This window comes from Tachypleus tridentatus, chromosome 8 (assembly GCF_004210375.1).
Source record: "Tachypleus tridentatus isolate NWPU-2018 chromosome 8, ASM421037v1, whole genome shotgun sequence".
NCBI lineage: Eukaryota > Metazoa > Arthropoda > Merostomata > Xiphosura > Limulidae > Tachypleus > Tachypleus tridentatus.
This window is the reverse complement of record NC_134832.1, coordinates 59,898,550-59,926,546: the sequence shown is the minus strand read 5'-3', so window position 1 is coordinate 59,926,546 and position 27,997 is coordinate 59,898,550. Positions and strand designations below refer to the sequence as shown.

At 32.3% G+C, this 27,997-nt stretch overlaps 1 protein-coding gene across 1 annotated transcript; it reads left to right on the top strand.

The window, feature by feature from the left end:
• The first annotated feature begins 311 nt into the window (after window positions 1-311).
• On the top strand, window positions 312-27,997 carry LOC143222464 (GTP-binding protein Rheb homolog). Its single transcript, XM_076449019.1, has 8 exons — window positions 312-551; window positions 11,666-11,737; window positions 15,542-15,609; window positions 17,115-17,197; window positions 17,688-17,744; window positions 20,988-21,035; window positions 23,798-23,879; window positions 24,918-27,997. The coding sequence occupies exons 1-8, from the start codon at window positions 503-505 to the stop codon at window positions 25,005-25,007; spliced, it is 549 nt and encodes a 182-aa protein (XP_076305134.1). The 5' UTR covers window positions 312-502; the 3' UTR covers window positions 25,008-27,997.

The following is a 27,997-nucleotide window of genomic DNA, read 5'->3' as shown; positions in this document are numbered from 1 at the left end:
TTTTGATGTTGATAAGTGTAAAACAATTCATTTATTTCATGTGAAACTTCGGAAAGAAAAAGATAAAAATATTTAAATGGTTCCGAGTGTCGCTTAATTTTTTTATATACATAAAAGATAAAATAATTTTGACACTTGGAAGAATAGAAGAAGAGAGATTTGTATTAAACTTAAATTACGCATATTGTGTTTCATAACATCTAACTACATTTATTTTGATACGTATATCTATTTACATATATAAACCTTTTCCTCAAAAGGCGATTTTTTAAAAATGAAATCTACTTTTTGTTTTCGCGTTTTTATAGTATAATTATCCACCGATAGAGTAGTTGCGAAAGGTCAGATTTATATTATAATTTACAGGACTATGCCTACAATAGACATTTATTATATGTGGCTTTATATGTCTATGATTCCAATTTACTTTATGATTATCGAAGTATTAATTAAATAAAATTGTGTTAAAACACAAGTTATTATTTTTTGGCCTTTAATAAATATGTCTCCAAAACAAAGAAAGATTGCTATAATGGGTTTCCGTTCTGTTGGTAAGTAGGTTAATTATCTCATTATCGTGTATGGAATAAGATTTAAATTTCAGTTTTCCATATTGTTATTACTTGGATGTTTAACTTACAATAGTTGGGTACCATGACTATTACATGTATCATTAGGTAACTGGTATTGCTGATGTAGGGTTTGGATAGCGAGCAGTGCTAGGTCAGTTGGTGATAAGCATCGTAACTGGTTCGGTGATAGTAGTAGGATACTGAACTATCTGAAGTACAACTAAATTACTACTAACAGTAACGTTAGTGGATTGTAACTTTTGTTAATACCATAATATTTCATGATAATAATCACAGTATTATTTGAAATGATGTTATAATAATTTGTTTAAGGTTTATCATTAGAACACTGCATTTGTTATTGTGAATGCGTTAGGAGGCAGGTACTTTCCTATTTCAGGTGTAAAACTTAAGAATTGTTTATGAATTTGCTGAATTTGCCAGACATATTTTGATGTTATCGATGTGTGCCTATAGTAATATTAGATATATTAAACACTTAAGAAAGTTTTTATTTAAGCATTCCTTGCTTGATTTTGATTTCATATCCAAATATAAGCAAAAGTACTACTGTTCTAAGTTTTAGTACACATTTTAGATTCTTGTTGTCTAATATTGATACATGTCTTGAAATTTCATTTCAGTTATTTGCACAGTATATTAAAAATAAATATTTGGAAATTAGAGACAGCAAGAATGCCACTTCAAATCATTTAGTTGGTTGTCAGGGCAACTAACAGGTGGGTCAACTCATAAACTTGCATTATCCAGCTTCTAATTCAAATTTTAATATTGTTTGAGTTTTAAGTTCTTAATTTGAAAAGAGAAACATTAAAAAAGTCTATTTTTATTTTGCTCTGTCACATGGCAAATCTGAGTTCTGGTTTTTCCACTTTAGAATTTTTTGAACTTTAAATTGGCCTGCTCCAGTTTCAACTACTTATGAATACAACCTAAGTATAATTACAGTTAAAGACAACATTTTCATTTCATACTTGTTTGTTGCCTAATACCCCTTGGTGTGGATTCCTGTACGTGGTGAGGGGACCTCCCAGGGAAGATTCTGTTCTTTCAGTTTACCTCCTCTGGGATCTAAACATCCACTCATGTGTTCGCCATGAGTGGCAACCTGTGAAGGGGAGGAGAGGATCCTGGTGGTTGAGGGGTCCAACCCTAACACACCACATTGGCCTTGAATTCCTGTAGACTGGCAGCCATGGGGTGGCCCCCCTTGGGTCAGTTGGCTGGTCCACTTGGACTAGGGTCAACCAAGTACCAGTGTTGGATGTTTTCAACAGGTGTTTTAGATATTATATCTGATGCTGGTGTTTGGGTATAGTTCTCACTAAACCCTGGCATTGCTGCAGTATCCTTGTTTGATATTGTAGTGCATCCCCTTGTAGGGCTCCATGGTGGGTGGGGTCAGTGGGCACTGAAATTTCCTTCTCTTTATTATGGATATTCCAAATAAAAATCTTTATAAAATAATGAAAAAACAATCAATAGGTAAACGACCACGTCTTGAAGATTCTGAGCAGCAATCCTCACCATCTGTACCACCTGTTGTACCTCATTTTCTTTTTTTGCATTCACTTTCAGACAAACCTTTAAGGAAAATGTGTCCCTTTATCATTCAGAAAGAACTAGAGGGACTTTCTGGCTCTCCAAAGTCAGTAAAGAAGCTTTGATCTGGTGACATATTGGTGGAAACATCAACATCTCAACATAGTGAACTCCTCTTGCATTCAAAGGCAATTGGGGATATACCTATTGAGGTTACATCTCATGCTTCTTTGAATTCATCACGAGGAGTTATTGTTAAGAGGGATTTGAAAATCATCCCAGAGTTGGAGATTCTTGCTAGTTTCTCCACCCAAGGAGTTTTTGCAGTGAGGCATATATCCACTCACAAAGATGGAATTGTGGTGCCAACCAATGTCGTCATTCTCACATTTATGTTACCACGTCCGCTTGCCACCATCAAGGCAGGTTATCTTAATTGCAGAGTATGGCCATACATTCCAAATCCTTTCTGATGTTTTCAGTGTCAGTGGTTCGGTCACTTGAAGACGTCATGTCGTGGTTCCTTGATTTCTACTCATTGCAGTGGCAAGGACCGTGATGCCTACGAGTGTGAAACGGACCCTCATTGCATCAATTGTAATGGTTCTCATCTGTCATACTTTCATTCTTGCCCTAAATGGTTGGAAGCAAAAGAGGTGCAGCATATGAAAACAATTCATAACATTACTTACCTTGAGGCTTGAAAGTTGCTGTCCACCAATTCATCTCGGACATATGCTGCTGCACTTCGTTTCACTACTACAGTGGGAGTGCAGACAGATATCTCTGTGCTTCCAAAAGAATTGTTCTCCAAACAAATGAAAAGTCTTTTGACCTCCATGGTTAAAAAGTTGATGAATCAACTTGAACACCTATCTCTGTCCTTTACATACATTCCACCAAACTCCAAGATCCACATCCTTTGGATCCAGGTACTGGCATTTCCTCGGATACATTTTCTTCTGCCACCCCAAGATACAAAACAATCATTTGTTCATGTCCTCAGTTTCTGGAATCCTCTTTCAATAGCAAAGACCTGCCCAATTGACCTACGGCAGGATCCATGGAGGTCAATAGACCTCCCTTGAATAAGGACAGTAAGGAAAAAAGATGTAGTCATAAACAGAAGGGTTCTCCAACCAATTTGCCTACACATAAATAAAAATGGCCACCCTGATACAATGGAACTGTTGAGGTTTATGTTATAATCTGAATGACATCAAAACACTGATTGCTTCCTACCACCCTGTTTGTCTTTCCTTGCAGGAAACATTTCTGAAACCTGCCGATACAGTCACCTTTCGGGAGTTTGCTTTATCCAGAAATGACAGGCTGTGTGATGGACTTTGCCACTCGACACACCCTTGGAGGGCGAAGCCATCCGTGTTTCCTTGGGTCATACCATCACTGTTTGTTCTCTCTACCTGTCACCTAGAGAGACATACCATCAATCAGATTTTGATGTTCTTATTGAACAGTTGCTGTCTTCCTTTTTAATCCTGGGGGACTTTAATGGACATCATCCCCTCTAGGAAAGTGCTGATATTGATAGGAGGGGTCGCTCTGTAGAGCCTATGCTCTCTGATTGCTACCTTTCTCTTTTGAATACTAGTTCTTTATTGCTATTGATCTCTCAATTATTTTTCCTGGAGGGTTGGCAGTGATAATTTTCCTATAATCTTGAGAGAGAGACTGACTACCCGCATGCCCTGGTGGAAGCTGGATCAGGCAAACTGGCCCTCTTTCACTGCTCTCACAGAACTTGTAAGCCATCAGTAGACGACTGTATGGCAGCAGTAACTGACTGTATTATACAAGCAGCTGCTCAATGTATTCCTAAAACCTCTACACATTTTCCACTATATTCTCGTCCATGGTGGAATCCTGTCTGCCACATGGCATGGAAGGCTCAAAAGCAAGCCTGGGATACTTTCCGTAGATATCCCACACTCTTGAACTGCACCACTTTCCAGCGGTGGCCAAGACGTCAAAGCCAGAAGGAATCTTGTATTAAGTTCACAACCAGCATATCTTCTACCACCAGTTCCAAAGTCATATGGGACAAGATTCGAAAGGTCAGTGGGCAGTATAACTCTGTCCCCTTCTCGATTTTGCTCTCTGATGGCCAGGAAGTAGCTGATACCTGGAGCATTGCCAATACTCTAGGTGAAAGCTTTTGTTGAGTATCTAGTACTTCTGCTTCTTCTTTCCCCTTCTTAGCCATCAAGACTCGGGCAGAGCAATCACCTCTTTCCTTTCAAGCTGATTGTCTCTATGACTATAATCGTTCCTTTACACTGGTGGAACTCATACTGGCCCTTCATTGGTCTGGCAGTACATTGGTTGGATCTGATGATAGACACTATGACATGCTGCACCATCTATCTCCTGCTTTTTTTGCTATTCTTCTGATTGTTTTTAACTGGATCTGGCAGGAGAATGTTTTTCCTGATGCCTGGTGCAAGGCTGTTGTTCTACCTTTCCCTGAGCCTTCAAACTTTCGTCCAATTGCTTTGAAGAGCTGTCTCTGTAAAACCTTAGAGAGGATGGTTTATGCTCATCTTGTTTGGTTCCTCGAATCAAAGAACCTCCTCTCGCCCACCTAATGTGGGTTGTTTCAACAACAGCGCTCCACCATGGACCACCTGATTTGACTTGAAATGTCAATCAGAGAAGCCTTTCTGAAATGACAACATCTTGTATCAGTATTCTTTGACATTGAGAAGGCTTATGATACAACATAGAGGTATGGCATTTTGCGAGACCATCATATAAATAGGTTACTTGGTCATTTGCCCATTTTTGTTAAAAAGTTCTTAATGAACAGGAGATTCTGAGTTTGTGTAGGTTTGACACTTTCCCGTTCTTTTCTACAGGAATTTGAAGACACTCAGGGCTGTGTTCTTAGTGTCACACATTTCACTATAAAACTTAATGCCATCACTGAACAACTCCCTCTCACTATTGCAAACGGGCTCCATGTTGACGACTTTCACATCTCAGGGTTGTGTTCTTAGTGTCACACATTTCACTATAAAACTTAATGCCATCACTGAACAACTCCCTCTCACTATTGCAAACGGGCTCCATGTTGACGACTTTCACATCTCGTGTCAGTCGTCGAACATGAGATATACTGAGCAGCAGCTACAGACTGCCCTCAGTTGTTTACTAAAGTGGACCACAGCAAACTGCTTTAACTTCTCTCTCTCTAAAACTGTTTGCATGCACTTTTGCTACCAACGGGGTATTCACTCTGATCCTGAACTCCTTATTGGTGAAGTTGTGCTGCTTGTGGTTCCTGAGGCTTATCTTTGACTGTAAGCTGACCTTTATACCACCCATCAAGCAGCTAAGGGTTAAATGTACAAGAGTACTGAACATCCTCCGTGTTCTCTCTTCCACCATTTGGGGAGCTGATCAATGTTCTATGCTAAAGATATGTCGTGCTCCTATTCAATCAAAACTCGACTAGGGATCACTGGTCTATGGCTCTGCCAGACTATCGGCCTTAAAGATGCTAGACTCTGTTCATCATCAAAGGACTTCGGTTCTGCACTAGGGCTTTCTGCATTTCCCCATTTCAGAGCTTATACATAGTCTCATGAACCTTCTTTGCACCTCTGCCGTTTGCAACTGTCTTTGCTGTATGCTTCAAAACTTCGTTCCTTACCAAAGTATCCCACCTGAGGTTGTCTTTTCCTTCCTTGGTGGGCTATGCTTTGTGAAACCATTGTTCCTTTTGGCCTTCATATCCAAACGCAGTTGGATGAATTGGGTCTTGGATAACATTGCTGTATCCACTGGTCAGCCCATCCCACCATGGCTTATTACAGTCCCCAAATGTGACCTTTTTTTTAAGTTATCTGAGAAAAGCAGATACTCCCAATTGGAAGTACCATATTTTATTTACTGAACATCTTTCAAACAGTTTCTCCATTCCTATTTATACGGATGATTCAAAATCAGGTGACACTGTGGGCCCTGCCATCGTTTGTTGCGGTTCAGTGGTTGCACGCAGATTCCCCTCTACAGCTTTTGTGTTCACTGCTGAACTGTATGCCATTTCTTTTGCCCTGGATCACATAAAAGCTAAGCAGTACTCTAACTGCACTATTTATACTGACTCACTTAGTTCTATACTGGCCCTGGAATCGCTTCACGTTGGTTTACACCCTGTTCTTGCCGCTATTCAAAACTGACTGGCCCATTTCTCTTTAACATCTACTTCTGTCCAGTTTTTTTAGATACCAGGCCACATTGGTATTTGTGGGAATGAGCTGGCCAACATTGCAGCTAAATGTGGTACTATCATCACTGTGCTTGTTCTATACATGGACTATGGTTCTGTACTTAAGGCTCGGCTCCATGCTAGCTGGCAGCTCACTTGGAGTAAGCAACATGAAAACAAGCTTTTCTAAATAAAACGCTATATTGGACTTTGGCCATCTTACTTCTGTAAGGATCGGAAAGAGGAAGTTTCTTTATCTATGTGTAGGCATTGGTCACAGTTTCTTAACTCATCATTTTTTTTATCTGGAACTGATACACCAGTGTATTGTTTGTGTAACACTCAGATCACAATAAGCCACATTTTACTTTCTTGTGATTGTTATGACTCTCAGCGACGGCACCATTTTAAACATGTTCTGTCCCAAGGTTTGTTCATAATATTAGACAGTATTATTGGTGATGGTGGCACTGTCCACCTTGATAATGTTTTTAGTTTTTTAAAGGCTATTAGTCTTTTTAAGTTTTTTAATTTATACATTACACCTTTTTAATGTGGCTCCATTTTAAAAATCACAGTTCATCTAGTTCAATTTGAAAATAGAAACTGGCCATAATATTAAATAACTCAAAACCAGGACTGGAAAGGCCAACTTCAGGTGACTAACACTGCTGTTTGAACTACCTGTTAGTCATCCTGGGACATTCTGTTGTGCTAGTGACTGATAAATCTTTTAATTCTAAAATGCATTTTTGGAAGCTACACGAATTTTTAAGGACACCCAAATTTGTGATACTGAAATTAGCTTGGATAAGAGCAAAGTTTTTGTTTTATTCAAGTGCAACTGAGTTTTAGTTTTAAGCTGTGAAGTACAACTGCTCCTTCTTTTTTTATCTTTAATTTCTTGTTTCTTTTTACTAGTTTGTAACAAAAGTGAATGAAAATTATAAACTTCTCAGCTCAGTCAAACAAACCTTGAATGATATAAAATATCTGAAATTCACCAACTCAATGTGTGTAAATGATATTTCATATGTTGTGTTCTGTTTATGTGATGCCAGAGAGATGGCCAAAAATAGTAAATCATAGCAGGAACAATTATGAATGTAAGAATGACTGCTACAATAGACACAATGTACTGCAATAAAATAGTAAAAGAAATAAAAATGTTAACAGTTAAAAACTGTTAAATAAATCGAAATATTATTTAGTTAATTCGAAGGAAGGAATGTTATTATTAATTTTATTTTTTATTTTCAGTTGATTTCTCAACAGTACGTTGTTAGTGTCTGAACAAACAGTATAAAATTCTGCCAGAAACAAAAACAACATTTGATGCCTTCTTAAAAGGTTCTAGAAGTCATGCAAATGAAATGTGAAAATTGTTAGATTAAAAGAATCATTTTTATTCTTAGCATGAAAATTCACTCTGACTGATTCAATAAAGACTTTGTAAATTTTCAGACCAATCTTCATAAAAATATGGTATTAAAAATTCGATTTTGTGTGTGTGTGTGCAACAGGCTTTAACATTTGCCAAAAGCTTTCAAAATTTTGTAAAAATACAAGTGAAATTAGAATTATAGAATATACAGCTTAACAGATGTAGGCTTAAGCCAATGCATTGATATTGGTCATATGTGGTTGAATTGGACAAATTTCAATTTATTTAAAATATTAACAAGGAATTGTAATGGGAATGTTTTGAATAGTTGTATAGCTTGAATTATTGAAAACAGTAATAATTATATACATTAATTTCAGTTAGTTTGATATTTTAGTAATATTAATTAATGTGATCTTAATATTGATTATCTTACAATGTGCTGATAGATTTAAGTGACAATCATAGATAATGGAGTTTATAACCCATCTTTGATTACAGATATTTGGTTGGAGAGTTTTGTACTCTGGATGACTGTTAAGCAGGTATATGATTGGTTTAGATAATTTATTGAGAATACTTATTGTTTCAGATGAACCTTAACAGCCTTAAAACTAGGTAGTATGATGGAAAATGAGTTTTGTTTCTGTTAAGAGTGAAGGTATTGAGTATGGCATGTGTACTCTGAAAAAATGAGTTTTGTTTCTTGTTAAGAGTGAAGGTATTGAGTATGGCATGTGTACTCTGAAAAAATGAGTTTTGTTGCTGAAAAGAGTGAAGGTATTGAGTATGGCATGTGTACTCTGAAAAAATGAGTTTTGTTTCTTGTTAAGAGTGAAGGTATTGAGTATGGCATGTGTACTCTGAAAAAATGAGTTTTGTTTCTTGTTAAGAGTGAAGGTATTGAGTATGGCATGTGTACTCTGAAAAAATGAGTTTTGTTTCTTGTTAAGAGTGAAGGTATTGAGTATGGCATGTGTACTCTGAAAAAATGAGTTTTGTTGCTGAAAAGAGTGAAGGTATTGAGTATGGCATGTGTACTCTGAAAAAATGAGTTTTGTTTCTTGTTAAGAGTGAAGGTATTGAGTATGGCATGTGTACTCTGAAAAAATGAGTTTTGTTTCTTGTTAAGAGTGAAGGTATTGAGTATGGCATGTGTACTCTGAAAAAATGAGTTTTGTTTCTGTTAAGAGTGAAGGTATTGAGTATGGCATGTGTACTCTGAAAAATGAGTTTTGTTTCGTTAAGAGTGAAGGTATTGAGTATGGCATGTGTACTCTGAAAAAATGAGTTTTGTTTCTTGTTAAGAGTGAAGGTATTGAGTATGGCATGTGTACTCTGAAAAATGAGTTTTGTTTCTTGTTAAGAGTGAAGGTATTGAGTATGGCATGTGTACTCTGAAAAAATGAGTTTTGTTTCTCGTTAAGAGTGAAGGTATTGAGTATGGCATGTGTACTCTGAAAAAATGAGTTTTGTTTCTCGTTAAGAGTGAAGGTATTGAGTATGGCATGTGTACTCTGAAAAAATGAGTTTTGTTTCTTGTTAAGAGTGAAGGTATTGAGTATGGCATGTGTACTCTGAAAAAATGAGTTTTGTTTCTCGTTAAGAGGGGTACTAGTGACATGAAAATTGAAAATAATTTTCATGTGATTTTCAGAAAGATTGTGAAGTCTTCATCTAGTTGTGTAATTGTAATCAAAAGAATGTTTGAGTTCTGTTTAGAGGAATATCCAAATTACAAAGGTTACTGTAACCATGTGTAGAACTGATAAAGAATCATTTGGAACATTGTGTGTTTTTTGGCTCTTGTATTATAGAGAGGATACAAAGACAGACTTTTAGAATAGTTTTCATATTTATTTATATGTTCATTTCCAATAGATTAACAAGAAGCCATTTGGTTCAACCAAAGAAACTTCCATTTGTATGTCCATCCCAAATATTTAAGATATTTATCCAGTCTCCTCTTAAACTCCTTCAGTGTTCAGTTTCTACTAAACTTGAGAACAAACTAATTTCATATGCTGACAACTCTTATTAGAAAAGTAAAGCTGCTTTAACTGGAATAATGTTTAAGTTTTCCTTATTTAATACATGTGTCATGTAGTCTTACTGCATGCAGAATTTGTTACTTGAATTTACAAGTTCCAAATCTTTAACAGTTTCAAAAAAAATATTTTTGAAACCTTTCAGTAGAAGTACTAGGTTTCAACTTTTGCTCATGTGTATAACCTTCCAGCCTAAATTGTCTCCAAGCCCTCATCCCATCTTAAATAAGATGGCCAAACTGAATCCACTATTCCAAATGGGTTTTAACATAAACTTTAAACAATTTAAATTGAGATAAAGCTTACCTTATACTTGTTTTCTGTGGAGCAGAATTAGAAATGATAGTTGTTTCAAAATTGTTATAATTTGATAGTTTTCTGTAGATGTCTTGGTTTGAAATGTCAAATTAAAATACAGTAATTTGTATATTAGGGTGATTAGTATTAAGTTTTAAAAATATAGATGTAAATATGTTCTTCAGTATATTTATATTCTGATTTGTAAACTTGTTGAGTATATCTATGAAATGAGGCCCGGTGGTTAAGGCCTGGACTCATAATTTGAGGTTCATGGGTTCGAATCCCAGTCACACCAAACATGCCCACCTTTCAGCCATGGGGTATTATAATATGACAGTCAATCCCACTATTCATTTATTCATTGAGAAAAAGGGTTGACAGTGGTTGGTGATGAAGTAGCAACCTTCCCTCTAATCTTACACTGCTAAATTATGGATAGCCAGCACAGATAGCCATCATGTAGCTTTGTGCAAAATTAAAAAAAACAAACAAATCTATGGAAGGTACCATTTGATTTTTATTTGAAATGTGGTTGTCTGTGTTTGTAGGGGAGGTGTGACTTAATGGATTAAATGACATTTTTTTTCTTTTTTTTAATATTTCTTGCATGTTCATTGGCTTCAAACTGTTAATGCTTAAGGATGCAATAGTGATCAAGATGTTAAAAGTACAGTAAAGGTGTAAAAAATTAATTAGGCTCCTAAAATTTGCATATTAATGACCACTTAGTCTTAATGTATGATAATCATTGCATATAAAATATTATTCTCCAATATAGATTGACAGCATTGCCATGATGTAAGTATAGTTATTTTAAAAAACCTGAATAATTTTTAAAAATTATATAGATTGGAGATACTTAGATATTTTTGGGAGAGAGTTCTTCTCTTTCTCTTTTTTACATAAAGTAAAATCTCTTATGTATAATTTTTAAACATTTAATTTACTGTCAGGTCAGAGTTTTCAAACAAATACTACAAACTGGTTATTTTTTAAAATGGTATAGATCAATGTATTTTGGTGAACAGCTTGTTAATTGTCAAACTTTATTACTAAAGTTCCTGTATTAATAGACTTCTTACATATTATTGTATAATGCACATGTAACTGAACAAACAAAAAGTCATTTATATCAACAAAATATGACACCAAACATCTTTACATTTGCTCCATTAAACTACCAGATTCATGTTTTATTACATTTTGTTAAATGGATCTAACAACTTTCACATAAATTTTCTTCTCTTCATGTATTGGAATTTGATACCTTTCATTTTTCAGAGGTGATTTTAGTGTGATAATTTTGCTTATTCATAGTGTTTTAGTGTAATCTGAAAATTATAATATATTAAAAAAATTTTCATATGCAGTGTAAAAGGAATTTTTGGCAAATTAAGATTTTTCTGTAGTAAAATAATAAATATGTTTTAAGGTGAAAACCAGATAATTATGATATATTAAACATTTTAACTTGTATTAACTATATTACCATGTCATTAAATACTGACATGCTTGTAGGGTATGTTGCATGTGTATGTTTACTTTGTTTTTTTCTTGTTTATCTTAGGGAAATCGTCTTTGACAATACAGTTTGTAGAAGGACAGTTTGTTGATTCTTATGATCCAACCATTGAAAACAGTAAGTCATTTTTGAATTATAGTTGTATCACATAAACTAGTACTTTGATATATGTTTTTATGAATAATGTATTTTTGGACTTTGAAATCCTTTTTATATTAGAAAAATATTTCAGACATGTTGAATTGTTTTAGTGAATTACACTATGTCTTGTTGCAAAAAACATAAATAAAATTTTAAGTTTGTGTTAACTGTTTCACCAAAAAGAAAAACTTCATGGAAAATCAATTTTGTCAGTTGCCAAGAAAAGTTGATAACCTTGCTAGCCATATCAGAAAACTCTTCCTGAAAAAACACATGTTTGTAATGTAAAAACACATGTTTGTAATAGTAAAAACAGTCATATGATCAGGATTTGTTAATCTATGTTAAAAAAACGTTTCTTTTAACAGGTAGATCTATCTTCCTCAAGGTTAAAGGCAGAATACTGAATAAGACAGGTCCATGCGTAAAGTGTTATCAGATTTTTTTTGAAGGAGTACATCCATTATAAAGCAAAAGGACAAGTAATTTATATAAATATTGAATGAATACGATATATTCATTGCTGTAGGAAATAATGTCAGAGTTGTCAGGCCATTTCCATTTCTATGGCACCACTCCCCCAGAATATGTTTGAAAATTTAATGCTGTGAGATTGAATATTGAGCCATTTTAACTACAGATGCTGCATATGTAGAGCATAGTATATTGAATTGAAAGAAGTAAGATTTAATACAGAAGTTTTAGCTGCACGTGTCATGAAAACATGGTAAGATCATGGCCTCACTGGCCTTTCTGTTTAGTACAACCCTGATATTTACAATTGTCAATGAAAGTTAGTTAATTTTTTGTACAGTGTATCTTATACAGATGTAAATAGTTTCAAAATAAAAAGTGAATTAATCAGTATCATAATTGCTTGATATCTAGTTCTATTAAATAATAATTTTGAAGTTTATATTTAAATTGTAATTAAACTATGGCAAAAGCTCTAGGAAGTCAGAGTAAATGCTGATGATTGAGTTATCAACATTAGAATGATTTTGAATATACAGAAAGTCACTTAATAACTACAGATGATATAAAGTTGTAGTGAAATGAAATGTATCAGAACTACATTTTGACATTTCATTTTTTTTTTTGGGGGGTAAAAGGTACAAGGGATGCCAAATTAGCAACCTGTTTACCCAGAATTTAACTGTTTCTGTAAGGCTAAGGATTATTAAAATTTTTTTATGCTTGACATCAAATATTAGTGTATCTTCATTCCTTGAGAAGTCTTGGTTTTTAGTGTTAGGTCAGTTTATTTTAATCAGCATCTCATAGTTGATAGGAAATTTAACAATTTTGTAAACACCTGCAAATTTGAGGCCATATTTTGGTTGCCCATGTAATTCTACCTCAGATTTACTTGTCCTATAAAAACACTAGTCAAGAGAATTATGGTGAATTTTTATATTAATGTAGATTATAATATGCAATATATTGTAATACAAACCAGAAATCTTATTTAGCTAATGATTCAGATTCATAAAGAAAAAACCATAAGTTCCATATGTCTGGCAGTCATGACAAAATGGTGTGATACAATGCCACGTAAGGTTCTTAGAAAGTAAGAGTATAAAGAACAGGTGGAGTTTTTTTTTGAGAGGGGGTGGCAAATTATGTTTTGCCCCTGGGTATCAGATATCCTCACTACACCACTGTTCATAGGTAGTATGATGCTACCAGAAATTGATTGATTTTGCAAAGGATGTGTAACATCTCTTTTTGGTGCATGATATTTATACACTGAGATCATAAAGATATGTTTGGATTGGGGTTTCAGAAGTTCTGAGACATTACTTTGTAAATTCAAGAAATAGGGATGGACTTAATTAGTTGATTATTTTTGTTATCACAACAACAACTGAGCAAGTTGAACAACTTAGTCATACTCAGTTCAAATACCTTAAAACTGAGAGAAAATAACATTAAGTCACCATCTTTTGTTTGTAGTTCATATTAAATTTACACATATTTTGCACTCGCTACCTGTGTAATAGTGCATGTATTATATAGCACTTGCTTTGCTATTCATTATTTTCTTAAATTAGCATTTGAAGATTACCTTAAATTTTCTTTCTTTCACCATTTTTAAGAGTGGTTTAATTTGTTGATAATACGTAAATCTTAGGACTGGCTGACAGTAACATTAATGCCAAGATTTTATGGAGAAACATACAGTAATTGTTTATGTAGTTGGATAAAAACCTTGAAGATTGCATTTCTTTATAATAAATGTAATGGTATGCCAGTTTATTATCATATTTTGAATTACACATGCAGTGAAGTCATAAATCTTCCTATTTTGAAAATTGGGAAAAACACCTTGGAATACTGGTTGACTTAAATCTTAAGCCTTTAAGTCAGTGTACTAGTTCAAGTTGAGAGAGGCAGTATATTGTGATGTTAGTCAGTAGTTATGCTTTATTTGAAGTATTGTATGCAGTTTTGATTGTCTTATTTTAGGAAGAACATTGAATTGTTCAGGGAAGGATGAATAGCATGATTCTGTTTATGGAGGATTGTCAAATGAAGTCATGTGTAGATACCTTCTAACTTGTGGAATAGTTTATTTAAAATATTCAAAATTATTAAAATAATTGATAAGGATGATATTTTGTATTGAATTCTGAGGACAGTAGTACAAGAAGGCATAAATTACAGTTTTAAGAAAGACATTTTCAGTTGAGGTGCATTTAAATTCTTCAGTAGGGTTGTAAACAAGAGGTTTATGAGAGTTTTATAAAATGGTAGATCAGATTTAATGATTAATTTCCTGTTTGTTGAAGATTAGGAAGCAGAAATACTTTTATGAACAAAAAATAACCCTTAATGTCTTCTAATATACAAATGAAACTTCAGTGAGTGCCACTTTAAAGCATTTATTCTAAAGTATTTAGACCTTCCATTTATTGCTGCACATTAATTACATAGAATATCTACTAGAAGGGAAAAAACAAAGTGATTGATTGTGAGTAATTTAGAAGCTCTAAATATTTTGAATGTAAACAGTTAGGAGCATAAAATTGACATTTTCTCTATGTATTGTTGGGCTTTGTTCTGTGTTCTACATCTACTGAATGACAATATGATGAGCCATTCACTGTACTTTGTGGGTCATTTTCTCTGATAGTCTGATAAACAGAATCAATAAATGTTTGAAGAGTATTAAAAACATAAGGTATTCCATTCATGGAGTCTTTTGAGTATGTGTTCACATGCGCACATACATAAAAGCCACGTCAGCTTAGTATTTATTTAGGACCAACTTTTTCTATAGCTGTTTGAAATGAAATATATTTGTGAATATTTGGAACAGTTTTCATTACAGGGAAAGAAAAAGGGAATGTAGATCAAAGTTTTTAAAGAAAAATGGAATATAGATCAAAGTTTTTAAAGAAAAAGGGAATATAGATCAAAGTTTTTAAAGAAAAAGGGAATATAGATCAAAGTTTTTAAGAAATTATGGCTTTAATTACTTCACATCACTCTAATCATTTTTATAATGAAACACTGGTGAATTAAATGTCAAGTAATATTTTTGTAAGATTATTTAGGCACGTAGGTAATGTAAAAAAGAATAATAGGTGTTTTTTAACAACATTTATAATTCACAATTACATATGAAGTATACTGCTCTGTGTTATTTGGTAAATGAAAATTAGTGAAAATTTTATAATTTGTTTTATAAGTGTAGTGATATCTCAGATGAAGTAATATGGAAGAATAATTACAATTACAAATTGTTAATTATTGTTTTTTTTTTTTTTTAAATAGCTTTTACAAAGACTGTCAAGATTCGTGGCCAGGAGTATTTTCTAAAATTGGTGGATACTGCTGGGCAGGTAAAAAAATGACATTTAATAGAAGCTGAAACACTTATTTTTCTTCAATAAGTTTACCAGTTTTCAGTTAGGAAAAGTACAGTATAATAGATACAACCATAAATATTATCATGTTTATATGACGTCTGTTCAAAAAATACGCAGACTGTTTGAATTGTGTGGCTCCAGTTGGTTCTAGGGGAATCTGCTTGGTGTCACTAGGTTTGCACAGATCAGCTGATTACGATGCCATTTCTCGATTGCAGATATCTTCATTTGTGTATTAGCTACGCAGTTTTAAGTGGAATGCGATTTTTTCGTTTGGCGGATTTCAGAATGAATGACCTGAAGGAGCAACGACTTGCTGTGAAATTTTGTGTTAAACTTGGAAAATCTGCGACTGAAACTTTTGCTATGCTTAACACGCCTTATGGTGATGTTGCTATGAAGCGTACGGCATGTTTCAAGTGGCATGAACGTTTTAAGGATGGTCGACAGTCCATTGAAGATGATGAGAGTCCTGGACGTCCTTCCGCGTCAACTGACGACCCACACGTCGACAAAATCAACACCCTGGGAGCTTGCTGAAGAGTGTGGGATATCAGTTGGATCTTGTTACGAGATTTTGACCGAAAAATTGAAGATGCACCGCGTTGCTGCGAAATTTGTTCTTCAGAACTCGTGAGTTTTGGCCAAACACTCGATCACTGTTCTTCCCCACCCTCTTACTCACCTGACCTTGCTCCTTGCGATTTTTTCTTGTTCCCCAAACTCAAAAGACCCTTGAAAGGAAGAAGATTTGAGGCGATTCCCAAGATTAAGACAAATGCGACAAAGGAGCTGAAGGACATTACAAAAGAAGCGTACCAGGACTGTTTCAACAAGTGGAAACACCGTTGGGATAAGTGTGTGCGGTTGGGGAGGAGAGTACTTTGAAGGGGTCCCAGACCTGCAACTTCTAAATAAAGTACATTTTGTTTTATGACGTCAGTCCGTGTATTTTGTGAACAGCCCTCGTATGTGATCAGCTCAAAACATTTATTAGAAGGTTAACTTTGACATTTTCTTTTCTTTGGTTATAATATTAGATATATAAAATCATAGATGACGATGATAAAGTATAATGTTTATAATATAATATTCAAGTTAATATTGACATTATTTTTTATTTCAAAACGTCATTAATTTCTTAAATTTTTCTAATATAAAAACTTTTACATAAGGCATTTTTTGAAAGTTTCAAATTATTTTATGTAAAAATTGAAGTTTTTTTTAATTGTGTAAATTGTTATTAATGTATTATGCACATTTCTTCTTTTTTAATGTGATAAATTATCAACAGAGAAATAAGGTTAATATAATTAATGAAAAAAGTTATAATTTTGTTAGTGTTTGTAAAAAATTCCACATTACCATTAGATAGTATTACCATGTTCTTGTCTAATAAAAAATTATTTTAATAAGGAAATAAGTATTTATATCAGAAACAGAGATTATTAAAATTTTATTAATATTTTCTTTTATAGGATGAGTACTCTATTTTTCCTCAGTCATATTCTATGGATATTCATGGTTATGTTTTAGTCTACTCTGTGACATCAGCTAAAAGGTATGCCTCTTCTGGGAGTATTCTCTAGTTTGATTAAGAAAAGTAATATACACACTTGTATCTGTTATAATATGATTATTTCATTTCTCAGCAGAATAATTAAAGAAAACCAGATAGTATTAAGATGACCCTTTAGAAATATAAAATGTTTAATATGTTTTTATGAAAAGACAATTGAAACTATGTGGGAAAAAACATTAAAATCCTACTAGATTCAGAATAGACATGCATAAAAATTCACATTCAGAAGTTGTCTGTATAAGTTATATAATTAGTAGTGTATTTTCACAGAATTTCATAATTCCTATGATAAAAGAATATTTGGGAAAATGTTTGAAAAGAGCATCACTGAGTATTGGGTATTTAATGTTATATGAATGGAGTCTGAATTGTAATGGATTTTAAGAGACTTAAAGCAATCTTCAGTAGTAATTATGATGTATGTTCAGTTGTTTAAACATGCACAACTCAGATATTAATTTTTACCTAGCTTTGAAGTGGTGAAGGTCATTTATGAAAAATTGCTGGATATGACTGGAAAAGTGCAGTGAGTATTAATAGTGTATAACCAAATGTATTAAAAGCTTGGAATTGGAAATTAATTGAATCACAAAGTAATAAACATAATCCAACTGCTTTAAGTTTGTAGAATTTTTTCTTTGGAGGTGAATTGGAATTATTTGAATTATTTTGCCTTGGGTATTCTTTATTATGTATTACAGAAAATTTTAGTGTCTTACAATAAAAATTTATAAAATTACTACTTTTTTTTGTTACACCCATTAGTACAGCTTTGAGCTAACAATCCATATTTATTAGTATGTAAGTTTTACATTTCAAATTCTACAAGGAAATATTTCAAAATTTCTGAATTTCCTCAAGCATAATGTGTGGCATATTTTCTCTAGGCATTTTGTCTTTATTTTTTCCACCACCCTTGGAAAGACTAAAAAAAAATCAGACCTTTCCTGCCACATCCTCTCTGAGGATGTGTTAACACTTCTATCATACGTTTAAATATATATTACACACAGTTAATAGAAAGTCAAGTTTTCATCTACCGAATAATGTATTGCTTATTGCTGTATTCTAAACAGATAATAGTTAATTTCACTTTGAGTACAAACAATTTAGATTAGCTTAGATGATTTTGTAACAACTTTTATCACATAATTAAAAAACCAGAAAAATCATGAGAGGTAGAGGAAGTTGTTTACTTTTTGCATATTATGAGTCTGTATTCTTTAATGCATTATTTCATTAAATAAAAATGATTCAGCACATTACCATCGTTTAATATAGAAATGTTGGCTTAGATGTCTTCTACAGTTCAGAGCAACAAACAAGATTGTGCAACTATTTTATTTGTTGTTTTTCATGTTTTTCTATATTTAATATTATAAAAGTAACTAAACTGTAAAAATAGGGATATTATTAGGTTAGGTTAGATTATGTAAAATGAATATTAATATAAATGTTTTACGAAGCATCCACGTAAGCAGCTCATTGTAGCTTGTGGGTAATGTAATTCAATAGTCTAACATGAATTAGACATTCCACAAATGACTAACAGATTATAATGGTGCAGTTGATAATTAGGCAGGGTTCAAAGGGCAAAAAACAATAAAATTTAATTATAAATAGATATATACTTTTACAAGCTTAAAGCTACTTTAGGATAAATGTTTCCTGTTACAATTTGAAGCCATTCTAGAAAGAAAAAAAGTGTAATTTAGGTGTATTTCAATTTTTTTGGTGATTACCAGGTCAGTCAGATTAACTGATCCAATTTTGAGTTATAATAGAGAAAATAACACAAAATATAAAGTTTTACTGGTTATATGAGTACTTAATAAATCAAATTTTAAATGAATTTTAAAGTTGTTAACTTTTATAAGGAAATATTAAAAAATATGTTTTCTAATTTATGTACTACAATTCTGAGATGTATGGAATTGAACATAAATTAATTACTGTAATGTAGTTATTACTCAGGAAAAGCATAACTTTTATAGCCTTTTGTCTGTTGACATAGAGCCATAAACTAAAAAAAAAAAGTCTTTTATGTCTTGTCACATTCTGTCTTTCACAAATTGCCAACAGTTTACTCTGATATTTTATGAAATATTATTTGTAACCAATAAAAAACTAGAGTTTCAACCTATCAAATGTTTTATAATGTTATTTTACTGCACAGGAATTTTTTTATTTCATTGTTCAGTTGGAAGTTTTTTTTGTTTTAGGAATCACATTAATGAGTTCAGCTGAATTTTTAAAGGCTTTTATCATACAGTTAAAAAGCCAGAAAAAGTATGATAGTTATGGGACTTATTTTTATGTTTTTATTCTGTATTTTGAGGTGCATGGTTTAATTAAATGAAAAATAGGCAAAAGTTTCATTGACAATTGACAGAAAAAAAGTATGTACTGTATTTCATAATTTCCATGTGTGTTCTTTAATTATTATTATATAAAAGTAACTAAAGTGTAAAAATTAAAAACTTGTTAGATTAGACAAAATAAAGAAAAAAGCAATCGTTATTCACAAAGTATGCTTGTGAGCGGGTAATGCATTATGTTATTCAACATAATAACTTGAGTGGCATGTTCATCAAGTGGTTTACAGCTTGTTTGGTTAGATTATTATTTAGTCATAGTTCAAAGGTCAATAAAACAATACAGTTAAATATAAATAGATGTATACTGTTACAAGTTTAAGATATTTAGTATGAACTTGCAGTTATTCTAGAAATAAAAAAGGGTAATTAGATTTATTTCCTAGCTTTTCAAGGTGGTTGCAAGATAGGGAAAATAACAGATAAAATAAAGTTTTTCTGAAAAAAAAAATTATTTAAGTGATTTTAGAGATTATACAAATGAAGTATTTTTAATCTGAGTGTGAATATATCTCTGCATACAGAATAGTCAATGCTCTAACTCCATATATTTATAGATAACATTTTAGTAAAAATAATTAAGTAAATTTTCAGTGAACAAAAACTTCAGAATTTTTAAGTTCTTTGATGCATTATTTCATTAAATAAAAATGATTTAGCATGTTAGGCCTGGCATGGTCAGGTAGTTAAGGCACTCTACTCGTAATCCAAGGGTTGCAGGTTCGAATCCTCATCACACCAAAAATGCTTGCTCTTTTAGCCGTGGGGGGAATTATAATGTGATGATCAATCCCACTATTTTTTGGTAAAAGAGTAGCCCAAGAGTTGGTGGTGATGACTAACTGCCTTCCCTCTAGTTTTACACAGCTAATTTAGGGACGGCTAGCACAGATAGCCTTTGTGTAACTTTGTGCAAAATTCTAAACAAACAAACAAATTTAGCACATTACCATCATTAGTATAAAAATGTAGGCATAAATGTCCTCTACAATCAACAGCAACAAAAAGGAGGATTGGGATTTCATTTCTTGTTGTATTTTTTATTTAGTATTATAAAATAGGGGGATACATGGTAGTTACAAACTCACTGTGGAAATAACTTTTAAAATAAGCAGGTGAAATGACAAACATGCCTTTGTTCTTTTTTTTTTTAATGCATACATCAGTATGAAAAGAAACATTAATGTTTTCATGTTTATTATCCAAATTAAGAATCTTTTTAATTTTGAAACAATATACCAAAGCTCATTTTTTATACTCTTTATAGTTTAGGTCATTCATTTAAATGTTTGTCTAGTAATGTGCATATATTTAAAATAATATTTATGTAATTAGAGATATATTACATTATGTACAGATGTACTGATATAGCATTTTCCCATTCTATATTTCAGTGTACCAATAGTGTTAGTTGGAAATAAAGTTGACTTGCACATGGAAAGGTAAAAAACACTTTGTTGCTGTTTTTATTGATGTTTTGTGTGTACTACAAGTATACTTACCATTAATGCTATCGACTATAGACAGACAGACAGACAGACACATTTATATATTAAAAATTAATAACCAATTTGAAATTGATGTGTTACAATGGTATGTAAACATAAGACTCATTTCTTTATGTTTTGTAATACGTGTATTGAATTAGTTCATGGTGGAAACAGAATAAAGTATTGAATAGAATAGAATGATATTTTTTCTGGAATTTTATAGTGATGTAAAAGTAAACTGCCTGTAAATTGATTTGCATGCAATCATTAATTCAGTATGCTGTAATATATTGGTTTCCTCTGTGATCTTGGTATATTTGAGCATTGAGGCTTTGAAATTTTTTACATGTCATTCAGTGATGCTGCTTTGTATGTGATGAGTTTTAGTATTTTTACATTTTGACTGTAGAGCTGACTGTTGACTGATTAAAAAAATAATAGAACATTATTGTTAGACAAATAAGATAATGTATTACTAATACTTTTTATTATTTTATTCAATATAATGTTCACAACATTAAAGTTTTCCTTTGTCTGCTACTTGTAGGTTGGGTACAAATTACTAACTTGTCTGGTACGTAGCAATTTTCAACAGTATAGGGTTCACAAAAGTTCTGAAAGTTATGTATTTTTGTAAACATGTTTTTATTGGAAGTCCCTGTAAATATTCTTGAAAGTCTAACCCAATATCCATTATCCAAGTTGTACCATTATGTATGTCATTCTTACAAAAAATGATGTTTAGAAAATGTGACACGTAAAATGAGAAGCAACTGAGTTGATAACTGATCAGTAAAAGGCTTTGAACTGGGTATCTTTATGTACAAGTAGACAGATGTCACACAAGTGTTAGAATATTGTCAGGATAAAGAGCATATGCATATCAAAAATAACTAGCACTGTTTCTAGTATACATTCTCCATTAATAAATAGATATTTAAAATTATTAACATTCATAAACTGACTAATAATTTACTTGTAAGCATCATAACCTCTGATGATTGAGAAATATGGGAGGACCTTGAAATAGTTAGTCTTTTTAACAGTGAGTGTGCGTTATCATACAAGAAATGTTAGAGACTAAATACCTCGTTGAATTATAAAACTTGTAATGTCCCCTAAGGATTCTGTTTCTTTGAAACGATCTTTGTTTTAGGTGGAATTGCAGCAGTAAACTAACATTTAAAAATAGTGGAATTCTGTTATGTGGGAAAGCCATTACAACAATGGGAAGGTGTTATTGGTAACAATAAGACTGTGGGAAAACCATGACCTATACAACAATGGAAAGGTGTTATTGGTAACAATAAGACTGTGGGAAAACCATGACCTATACAACAATGGGAAGGTGTTATTGGTAACAATAAGACTGTGGGAAAACCATGACCTATACAACAATGGGAAGGTGTTATTGGTAACAATAAGACTGTGGGAAAACCATGACCTATACAACAATGGGAAGGTGTTATTGGTAACAATAAGACTGTGGGAAAACCATGACCTATACAACAATGGGAAGGTGTTATTGGTAACAATAAGACTGTGGGAAAACCATGACCTATACAACAATGGGAAGGGGAGAGGAAAACCATGACCTATACAACAATGGGAAGGTGTTATCAGTAACAATAAGACTGTGGGAAAACCATGACCTATACAACAATGGGAAGGTGTTATTAGTAACAATAAGACTGTGGGAAAACCATGACCTATACAACAATGGGAAGGTGTTATCAGTAACAATAAGACTGTGGGAAAACCATGACCTATACAACAATGGGAAGGTGTTATTAGTGACAATAAGACTGTGAGCCTTCAATTTGCAGGCATGATGTGTTTAGTAGAAGTTGACTCATTGTCCTGCTGAAAAATTGAAATAATGTCTTCATTAAATACCAGTTAGTTACACATCAGAGGGAGCTTTCAGCCCTGCTCCAGCCACAATATTTGGTAGAAAGACACAAGACTTTATCATTTGTTACTAAACTGAAGTTTAAAAATGGAGGAGTGTTATTTGCATGAAAAGCACACAAACAAATAACTGAAAGTTCTCTTGTTTGGTCAGGCAACGTGCTATCTCTGAATCCAGTAATTTTTAACTTGATGCAGGCTTTTGACAGTTGGTGATTTGATTAGAGTTGGAAATAATAGTATATTCTTAGTTTCATTATTATCCATTTCTATTTATATACTCTGTTCTAGAGTGATTTAGTTACTACTGAAATTACAGTAACCAGAAGAATGAAATAACATAACTGGATATTTTCTCGGGCCAGATATTTATGTTTGAAATCTCTCTATCACAGTCAGAGAACATGTAATGCAGAGTTTAACAAATAATCTATAATACAATCAACTTGCATTATCTAGCTCTTTCAACATCCTAACTCTGATCCAGAAACTTCCAGCCAAACATTTTTGATTGTCCATAGCCACAGGTTCCTGTTAGTTCAGGAACAAAATAATAGCTTAAACCTTTTATCTCCTGTTTCAAAAGCTGATACAGGATATTGAATGTCGCACAGAAATAAGCCAGCATCAAGCTTATGCATACTAAGAGCAAGTATTTTTTTTATATTGATTTTTGTAATCATGACACTAATTGAGACCATATTTTGTGGTTTTCAAATTTATAGTACATCATTAATTTAATGAGTGCATGTTGATTAGTTGCTACATCAGCTATGAAAGACAAAGTGTGATTATTTTTTAAGAGTAATATCCTACGAAGAAGGCAAGAAAACAGCTGATGATATGAAAGCAGCTTTCCTAGAAGCTTCAGCAAAGCAAAATCAGGTAAGTTAGTAACTTACTAATGTGAATTTATAAATTGGGTAGTGAGGAATTTTGGATTTGTACAGAGGGTGTCATATTCATAGTTACAATCTAATAGTTAATATTTGCAAATAAAATATAAAAGTATAATATCATGCAATTTCAAAGGTTTTCAGTTTTGAAATCAGTCTCTTTTCATAAACTACAATAAAAAATGAGAAGAAATGAACATTGGTCAGTTTTTCTTTTAACAAGTTTTAATATTTCCATTTCTTGCTTCAGTGTTAAAAACATTAAATATTTAGAATGGGTATCGTGCAAGTTTGATGACAGATTGAAGAACACCATTACGCTAAAATACTAGAAACTGCAGGTAGTGTACCATATTACACTTTTCTAATTAAAGGATTTCCTGATGATGTGTGTTTCTGTCATTGCATTGACACATTACTACATCTTGCACCCTTTGTATTTTTCATGCTTATATATGTATGGTAAACGAATCTGTGTATCCTTAACGGTAGATATATATGCAATAACGTAATCTTAACGAAAGTGAAGTAACAATAATGGATCTATATTTTCTTGTGCACATACACACCACACCACTCAGTTGCTTCTAAGAATTCTTTGTAGTCTTGATTTCAGTGTGAAATTACCAAAAATTTTTGTTTTTTTAAAAAGCAAAAAAACCTGGAAACACTTAAGTTTAGGTTCAGCCCATTTGAAGTATAGTAGACAAAGTATTGAATAATACCATCCTATAACATCTGTAATTGGTGTCAATGTGGCATTTTGCCTAATACTAGAATCCTTTGGGTTAGTTGGAATATGTCAGAGGTAGCATTGTTTGAAACATAAAATTGGCTAACACCAATTCTTGCCATGTGAAATGAATTAAATCGATAATTCTTCAGTAGTGCAAAAGCCAAGAACTTGTTCAAAAACATCTTAAAATTGAAATCGTTAAACCTTTGGTGCCTTGTTCTTGAAAGTGTATTGTGAATATAGTTTACAAGTAAATATTTGAAACAAATTGAGTTTTTTTGGTTTTTAAAGAGTGTTACGGATGTCTTCCACACAACCATAATGCAGATTGAAAAAGCAGATGGAAGTGTTCAGGAAAAGTCGGGATGTATAGTGTCTTGAAACTTATGGCCTTGTACAAAAATTCAGTTGTAATACTTAGCACAGACCGATATTACTGTGTGCCTCTCCAGTACTGAAAACAGAGTCAGGAAATTTACAATGCAAATTTTATTATGTTAACTTATAGCTGTATTTCACGAAGTTTCTAGTATGTTGTGCCTCGTTGAAGGAGTGTTGTCAGCATCCAAGTATTAACAGAAAGACAGCATTACAAAATAATATTTGAACTTTTTATTGTTATGATGTAATAAATCACGTTATCCTGAGACATTGTTTTTAATTGTTGAAAATTATTTGAGGCCAATGTAAATTAATAAATGCTAATAGACTATTAGAATTTTGACATTAGCCTGAAAGATGGCAACCTTGATTTATTAGTTACAAGTATTTCTTGATTGATAGAAATGTAGATCGTATTTGATACTTACATGTCAGAGTAAGTGATTTACTGTATAGTCAGTTCCACATCCAGTGTCGTTATAAAGGGCAAAATATGTATTATATGTTTGTAGATTAATCTTCATATATTGTAAATATGGTTACTTCTTCAACTGTTGAAACTGGGAAATACGTTTATCAAACTAATGCATAGTGTCTTATTAAACAATTTTGTGCGTGTCATAAGAGTTTTGTTGATTTCTAATGTACAGCGTAAATAACTGTAGTAAGGGCAGCTTGAACAAATTCAAAATATCTGCACCGTTGTTTCTTATTTAAATTTAGACTATCCTTCAAGAAATAATTAACTTTCAACCTTTTATTAAAGTCTGATGTATCTGTTGGTAATACACTTTTCTTATGGGTATTTGTATGGTTCTTTTATGTTTGTTTACTATTATAAATAAAAATTAGTTATGGGATGATTTAGAGCATTAAGTGTTTGTTTCTTACATCATGTGAGAAACAAAAAAAAATTAGAATATACTATTTGTAATGGCATATTGTTTTTAATTTTTGGGTAAAAGAGTGCATTTATATAACAGCTATATTCTAAAATTCAATTTCTTTAAAATTTAAAGACAACTATCCACTGTTTCTTTTTTTATTACTGTGTGTTTCAAGTATTTTCACAAATTTTATGATGAATATTTAACATTTTACCATCCCTTCACCTGAACAGTAAGATTCTAAAACATTTTATCCTCCGTATGAGCTCATGAAGAAACTCACAAAGGAAGTTTTCTTAAATTTATAGTAATTTTTCATCAATTTCAATCTTAACTTTTTGTTATTTTAATCCTAAAAATCATGAGCCAGCCCTTCAGTAATTCCTAGGTGACAACTTAGAACAAGAGAAAATATACTGGAGTAATTTCTCATAAAAATGTACAGAGTAAAAATAAAATCAGCTTGAAGACAACGAAAAGTCTTCCCAAAATAAGGTTACGTTTACTTACAGCCATTCTATTTTTACAGTGATTAGCACCTGAAATGGTTTAACATATTCATAGCCTATGCATTCAGTACAGACAATAATAAACATTCAATTACTTCTCAAAACTGTTAATCACTAAAAGATTTAAGACAATGAACATGAATACAATAACAGATTCTGCTTTACTTTCCTTCTCATCCTTTCATTGGATTCTAACATCTTTAGGTTTTCTGATTGCTTTAACTTCAACAAGAACCTCATTATTACTGCATCCACATTTGTATTTCACTTTCCAGTTTTACACCAACTGTACAGTAAGCATGCCTGTTGGATGTTCCCATAGTGTATTCTAATTAGCTTTGAAAACAGGCCTTGTGTAGGTAAATTACTTTGAAAAAGGCAATGGACTTTCATCAGAATCTTGACATGAGGACTACTTCCATTTAAAATAACTTCTCTGCAGTAGGTAAACCAATGAACATGAAAATTGTATTGTTTGACAGCTTTAACACTAAAATAAATTGATGTGATCCAAAAATGGCTACTAACTTAAATACAACTGATTACTAAGTTACTGTTAATGGTAAGTGTGCAACACTTTCCTTGTGTTCAGATTTTAAGAAATAAAAATGCTTCTCTCATGTTCTGTGTAAAAATTCATCATCTGTTTTTCATGCATCTCAAACCTGAAAATAAATCCACCTTTGGCTATCAAGTCAAAATGCTGCACCTGGTCATAGTTTGCAATTGTCTTATGCATTATTTAAAGAAAACTTAATTATGTATTACTTGTATAAGTAGTAGAAAAGTCCCAATTATAAAACAAGTAAAGTTAATGTTATAAAACTATCTCAGAACAGCTGGTTTATACTCTTGTTAGCTGTTCTGATGCATTTTCATTTCAATTGGGTTTCTCGTCATCAAGAATGTTATAAAACAGCAGTCGTTACAATAAAGTCTTCATTTACTGCTAGCACATCAGTTTTAAATAATAGACTTGCTGATGTCCATTGTGTTTTTACAAAGTTCCACCAGTCACATAAGTTACTTTTCAAGCAGTGTAAGATAAGTTTAATTCAAACTAAAATACTTCAATTTCTGTGTATTGGTCACATAGCTAATGGAAATAATAATTTATTTAACACTTTATTTCGATTGAATTGTAAATATTTTTCAGTATAGACTGAAACCTCTTTATGAAACAAACTCTGTAAATTAAGATGGTTTTACATTGCAGGTTCAGCTCTTTTTAAAACACATTCACTAGTTACTTTGTGTCATGTGGGCCAGTTACGCTGTTATGATAATGTAATAAAGTATTACTTTACAAACATTATTTGAACACAGTGATGGTGTGTGTATTTGGTAAGCATTATACAGATACTGTGGTTCAGCTTATTGTAACTTGTAAAATACATTGTATTAATTAAATATAAGTTACAAGGTAGATTTTCATTTATTCATAATGGTAATGGCATATGTCTTATGTTAGTACAACCCCTATAGAGGTCAAGGTTTTAAGTTTCAAAACTTGGAACTTATATTGAATTAGTACGAGCGATTGTTAAATTACATATGTATAGAAGCAATAAAACTGACATTATTAAAATAAAAA